At 60.3% G+C, this 5333-nt stretch overlaps 2 protein-coding genes across 2 annotated transcripts in view; one reads left to right on the top strand and one right to left on the bottom strand.

The window, feature by feature from the left end:
* Positions 1-374: 374 nt before the first annotated feature.
* Positions 375-2082, top strand: LOC114031048 (peptidoglycan recognition protein 1-like). The gene is made up of 3 exons (XM_027846051.1): positions 375-729; positions 1421-1542; positions 1791-2082. Exons 1-3 carry the CDS (start codon positions 446-448, stop codon positions 1967-1969), a joined length of 585 nt encoding a protein of 194 aa, XP_027701852.1. The 5' UTR covers positions 375-445; the 3' UTR covers positions 1970-2082.
* A 424-nt stretch (positions 2083-2506) lies between these two features.
* The window catches only part of LOC114030911 (coiled-coil domain-containing protein 61-like), a 7507-nt gene continuing 4680 nt past the window's right edge, over positions 2507-5333 (bottom strand). The window contains exons 7-14 of the mRNA XM_027845836.1: positions 5038-5134; positions 4788-4951; positions 4582-4660; positions 3970-4094; positions 3613-3691; positions 3399-3462; positions 3023-3101; positions 2507-2848 (exon numbers count right to left, since the gene is read on the bottom strand). Of these exons, the coding sequence (XP_027701637.1) occupies positions 2751-2848; positions 3023-3101; positions 3399-3462; positions 3613-3691; positions 3970-4094; positions 4582-4660; positions 4788-4951; positions 5038-5134 (785 nt within the window). The 3' untranslated portion in view covers positions 2507-2750. The remainder of the gene's footprint in view (positions 2849-3022; positions 3102-3398; positions 3463-3612; positions 3692-3969; positions 4095-4581; positions 4661-4787; positions 4952-5037; positions 5135-5333) is intronic.

Here is a 5333-nt window from a genome sequence, read left to right as displayed (position 1 = left end):
ATGGCCAGCGCCAGAAGTCGGCTCTCGATGCCCAGAAGGAGGGCGGACATGGAAGGGAAGAAGGACCTCCGGCTGCCATTGAGCCCAAAGGTGTCCAGCGGCCTTGGAAAGGAGGAGGCCAGAAAAATTCTCCCCCTCCTCAACCATCAGCATCAAGACCACCCAACTCTCCCCTTCCCTGCCCCCACCAGGTTCCAAAGAAAACAGGAACCTGTGGTTTTAGTTTCCAACACATGTGGGGCAAGGCACCTGAGTTTTGATGCAAGGCCTTCCGTGGCCAAGGGAAGGGGAAGGTCACTGCCCTGTATCCTGTCCTCCCCCACTCCCCAAATGCAGGTGATAAATAGCCAGCCCCAGCTTTAGGCACTGGAGAGCTCTCCTTGGTATCCCAAGATCACCGGCCCTCTGCTCTCCGATTCCCTTGGCCTGAGATCCCAAAGCAGACATGGTACCCTGGCTGCTTCTGCTCTTGGCCACCCTCCCTGTCTTGGGACAGGATGACCTGAAGCCCGAGAACATACTGCCTGGCTGCCCAGACATTGTGTCAAGGGCTGAATGGGGGGCCCTGCCCTCTCGGTGCCTGAAGCCCCTGAACCTGCCGGTGGACTTCGTGGTGGTGTCTCACACAGGTGGCAACCCCTGCCTTTCCCCCTCAGACTGTGAACAGCAGATAAGAAACATCCAAGTCAACGATGTCCACATACAGCGTCTTTGTGACATCTCATACAAGTGAGCATCCTCGGACAACAACGGGGTGGAAGGCAGAGACCCAAACAACCCCCGGTCTAGGGTTGGGGTGCGGGAGAGGCACAGACCTGGGCTGTGTTAGAACATCCCAGCTGTGGGGGAGACCTTAGTCTGAATGGGAGGGGTGGCCCTGCTCTAAGGGAGGGGAGAGAACAGTGTTGGGGAAATCCTTGATCTGAGGGAAGAAACAGCCCAGCTGTGGGGGAGCCTGGGGCCAGTGGGGAAACACAGTATGTTGGTGCAGTGGGGGCTGATCTGAAACATCTCAGATGTGAGAGCCCTGGGGTAGAAACACAGCCCAGCAGTGAAAGGAACCCCTCATCCGAAGGGAGAAACTTATCCTAGGTGTGGAGGACACCCTGGCCTAAAACAGCACAGAGGTCAGGGAGCCCCTGATCTGAAAGTAACCTCCTAGCTATGGGGGGGCCCTTGGTCTGAGGTGAGAATACAACAGTGATGGGGGGCCCTTCATTTGAGGGGGAACACAATGGTTAGGGAATTCCTGGTCTCAGGGGGAAGATATCCCAGTTCTAAGCAGACTTTTGCTCCAAAGGGGGGTGAAAGCTCTCATGAGATAGGATTTTGAGTGCCAAGAAGCCCAAAACACTGGGGCTGGGGGAGAAAGGGCAAAGAAGCCCTCACTGATAGGCCAATCCATCCTCTCTGCCTCCAGCTTCTTGATTGGGGAAGATGGGCTCATCTACGAGGGGCGAGGGTGGTCCACCACAGGAGACCACTCAGACCCCGCCTGGAACTCCATCTCCCTGGGGATCAGCTTCATCGGCAACTTCAGGAGTAAGTAACAACAGGAGAGAGGGAGGGTCCTTGGGAAGGTATGGGACTGGGACTGGAGAGTACAGCAAAGCTAGAGGCAAGGACACTTGGGTCCTGTGGTGCTAAGACTTAGGACACCCAAGTCCCTGGGCCTATATTGGGCTGAGGATCAGAACCAGGAAACTTGGGTCCCTGGGGTGTGGCTATATGGAGGGGGAAGAAAGGCCAAGGACAGAATGTTGGCAAACCAGGCTGTCTCCCTCCCCCAGATCGACCCCCTGCTCCCCGAGCCATCCGGGCCATCCAGAGCCTCCTTCGCTGTGGCACGGTGCATGGTGTACTCTCATCTCAATATATGATCCGGCCACAGCAGAACGTGCAGATAGGGGCTCCCCCGGCGGACGCGCTCTACGGTGAACTGCGGAAGCTGCCCCATTATCGAGGGTGAGAGGCCCACTGGATCCTGGGACATCGCAGCCAAACACCTTCCCCTGCCTCCAGTGTCCATGGCTGGCCGGCTGCCCCTCCCCGGTATCCCAGAATAAAGCTACCGAGACCCTGGCCACTTGGGGGTTCTATGCATTGATGCCGGCCAGCATTGGAGGGGCCTGCTCCACAGGCCCACTCCTCATCTCCTTGGGCCTTGGTTTCCTGCCTCATCCAGTGAGGGGGTCAAGTGGCTCGTGTCTCAGGTTCCTTCAGTCCCCAGCCCTCTAAATGACAGGAAGTGCTGCTATCTGGTGGGAAGAGCCATCTGCACATTCTCTCCGATGGTCAATGCATGAGGGAGGGACCCCAGGGATCAGCCACCCCATTTTACATGGGAGGAAACTGAGCTCACTAACTCAGGGGACCCAGCCCTAGTCACAGAGGCAATGACGAGAGGCTAGGTTGGAGGGCCTAGTGATCTCCTCCGTGGGCCCTGCTGCCCCAGCCCAAAGCCCAGATGCAGAAAGTCAGAGCACAAAGATCAGAGCACACCAACTCAGATGACAGGTGGACTGAGGGAGGGAAAACTGCCCAAACCCTTTATTTACATCCTCTGTCCTTCCCCACACACGAACACACGTGCACACGCACACACACACACACACATACACGCATGCCTCCTCAGCCCTCAGGTTCCCTGGCAGCCAGGGCTGAGCCTCAGTTCTGGCCTCCCACTGGGGGGCTAAGGAGAAGAAGGGAAGCCAGGCCCAAGCCCCTTTGGCTGGTGTTGGGGGGGAGTGTCACGTCCTTGTGTCCAGCCTGTTCATATACTCCTGCAGGGCCTGCAGGCGGGCATCAATCTCTGACAGGTCGGCGGGCGGCTCCTCAAATGTGTTTTCTGTAAGGAGGAAGAGGAAAGTGGCTGGCTCTGGGAACCAGCCTGGGGATGGGCAGAAAGGGCTCCTGGGAGGACCCGGGGTGAACCCAAGGGTTTTAGGAGCTCTTGGAGGCAGGGGGTGAATCCCCCCACTCCACCAAGGAAGCACGGCTGGCTCTCAGGAAGGAAGTTCACCTTTGCCAAAGGTCTGGCCCCTCGGGGTAGGGGTGCTGCTAGCCTGCCGTCTTCTGCGGCCACTGTCCAGCACAGGCATCTGAAGGGGCAGGGCAGGCAGTCAGGAGGGATCTCCAAGTACTCATGCCAGCCAACAATCCCCCAAAAGCTCCATCGCTCACTCTACTCTCAAAGCCCCCCAAGCCCTTTTCAGATCATCCAAGGTGCCCCCAATCCTGTCCCCCCTCACCCACAAACCAGACACCCAAGGGAGGTCTCTGAGCCCAATGGTCGTTCCTGAGGATTCCCTCCCCGGCTCCCCTATTCTGCCCACACCCTGCCCGGACCAGCTGCACCAGGGTCATGGGGCGCAGGGGGGGAAGCCCCCGATACTCACCTCTCCTGAGCCATTCCAGGAGGAGGGGCTCAGGGGCTTCCGAACTCTGGGCTGCCTCCGACAGCTGAGAAAAGCAACCAGAGAAGCAAGTTGGGGGCGGGGCATGAAGGTTCCTACCACCCAATGCCTGGGTCTCAGTGGTTTCCCAGGCTCCCAGGCAATTTCTCCTGGAGTAAACCCCCCACGCCTCTCCCTCCCACCCCCACCACCTTACCCTCGCGAAGTTGGGTTGGTGAAATCCTCAAACTCACTGGCTGAGCTCAGCGATGAGTGGCGGCTTCGAAAACTCTCTACTGGGGTAGGGAAGGAGAAAAGGAAAGGCCAGGCCCCTGACTAAAGGCTGAACGACGGCCTGGCCCTCCAGGACCCAACCTCCAACCTCCCACATCCTGGATAGCTCCTGGCCTCCCTCATCCCACTCCCCCCCCTTCACTGGAGCCAGGCCTCCCTCCCCCTCGCACCCAGCACCAGGCCTCATGGGCTCCGCAGCACCCAGGGACCTGTGCCAGGACTAAGAAGTCAGACACGACGCCCTTCCCTCCTCCCTGGGGAAACATCTCACGTCCCTTACCAGAGGAGCTTCGCGTCCGGCCTCTGGGGGCCCTTTCCTCTCTTGAGACGGCGCACGAGCCGCGGACCCGGCTTCGACCCCAGCTCCCCGACCCTTCCCCACTCCCGATCCGGTTCCTTTGCTGGCTGAGGGAAGAGGAGGAAAACTCACTCTAACCCAATCCAGTATTTATTAAGTGCCTCCTGTATGCAAGGCACCGGGGATCCCAAGACACAACGAAGGAGCCTCCATCGGACTGGGGGACACAGCCACGGGCCAGATGAGACAAACTGGGGAAAGGCAGCATCTGAACACTCCAGGAGGGGCCGAGGCCAGCGGGCATCCCACACAAGGCAGGGGCAACGCAACACACTGCCCGAAATGATGATGGGGAGCGCGGCTCTGGCCCTTGGCAGAAATCCTCACAACCCCCCTGGGATGGTCCCCACTGGACATATGAGGACACTGAGGCAGGCAGGCGAAGTGACAGGGTCACTGTGAGGCCAGCAGCGTGGCCACTGCACCACCCCAGCGGAGCTGGTCCTTCATCCGCTAAGCCCTGGGGAGCAGAGGAGTCTGGAGGCCCCCCCCCCCGGCCCCGCCCGGTCCACCTGGGGAGGCAGGATCACTCACTTCTTCATCTTGAGCTCTCTCTGCTTCCGCTCTTTGGCCTTGACGAAGGCAGTGGGGTCGAAGCGGGGCGCCCGGACACCTGGGGACCAAGAGAAGAGGTGGCGAAGGGCCTCCTCGCTCATCCAAGGGATCGGCCGAGCCCGAGATCCACCGCTGAGAAGGGGGCGGGCGGGGCAGAGGGAGGCAGGGGAAGGTGGGCCACGTACCTGCTGGGGAGGAGGAGGGCCGCGATGGCGCCCCTCCTCGGTTGCTGTCCTGAGACGAAGATCGGGCGGGCCTTCGGCCCCACGACGGGTTCCGCTCCTGAGATGCTGTCCGCCGCCGGTCCTTCCGGGGCTGCGGTGACTGTACCAAAGACAGGGTCTGCCTCCTGGGGAGACAGGCCCCAACCCTGCTAGGTCTCGCCACCTACCTCTACCGAGCCCTTCCCCGATCTCCCCAGGACAGCCTGCTCACCCCTGCTTGTACTGGGCCAGCTCGCTGGACAGATACTTCAGCCGGGCCCGAAGGCTCCGCTCCGACGACTTGACCTCTTCCAGCTTGGGGGGAAGTGGGAGAGAGGGAGAGGAAGAACAAAAGACTCCAACATCTCCCCCCAGCCCCTTTCCTAGACCTCCTTTAGCTTGAGCCACTGGGCAAGTGCTGGGCCGTGCCATAGGCCCCCTCCCCCGCCCCCTCCCTTCTCCCCCTCCCCCCATCCCTTCTCTCCCCCTCCATCCTCCCCCTCCTCCCCCTCTATCATCTCCCTCCCC

Source organism: Vombatus ursinus, unplaced genomic scaffold, assembly GCF_900497805.2.
Source record: "Vombatus ursinus unplaced genomic scaffold, bare-nosed wombat genome assembly UNPS02015030.1, whole genome shotgun sequence".
NCBI lineage: Eukaryota > Metazoa > Chordata > Mammalia > Diprotodontia > Vombatidae > Vombatus > Vombatus ursinus.
The sequence above is the reverse complement of the archived record's forward strand: the minus strand, read 5'-3'. Positions and strand labels throughout refer to the sequence as shown.

Excerpts from the sequence above, each read along its gene's own strand:
- LOC114031048 (XM_027846051.1), top strand. The coding sequence starts at position 446 with ATGGTACCCTGGCTGCTTCTGCTCTTGGCCACCCTCCCTGTCTTGGGA. Across the intron at positions 730-1,420 it reads CTTTGTGACATCTCATACAA|CTTCTTGATTGGGGAAGATG; the intron begins GTGAGCATCCTC and ends CTCTGCCTCCAG. Across the intron at positions 1,543-1,790 it reads CTTCATCGGCAACTTCAGGA|ATCGACCCCCTGCTCCCCGA; the intron begins GTAAGTAACAAC and ends TCCCTCCCCCAG.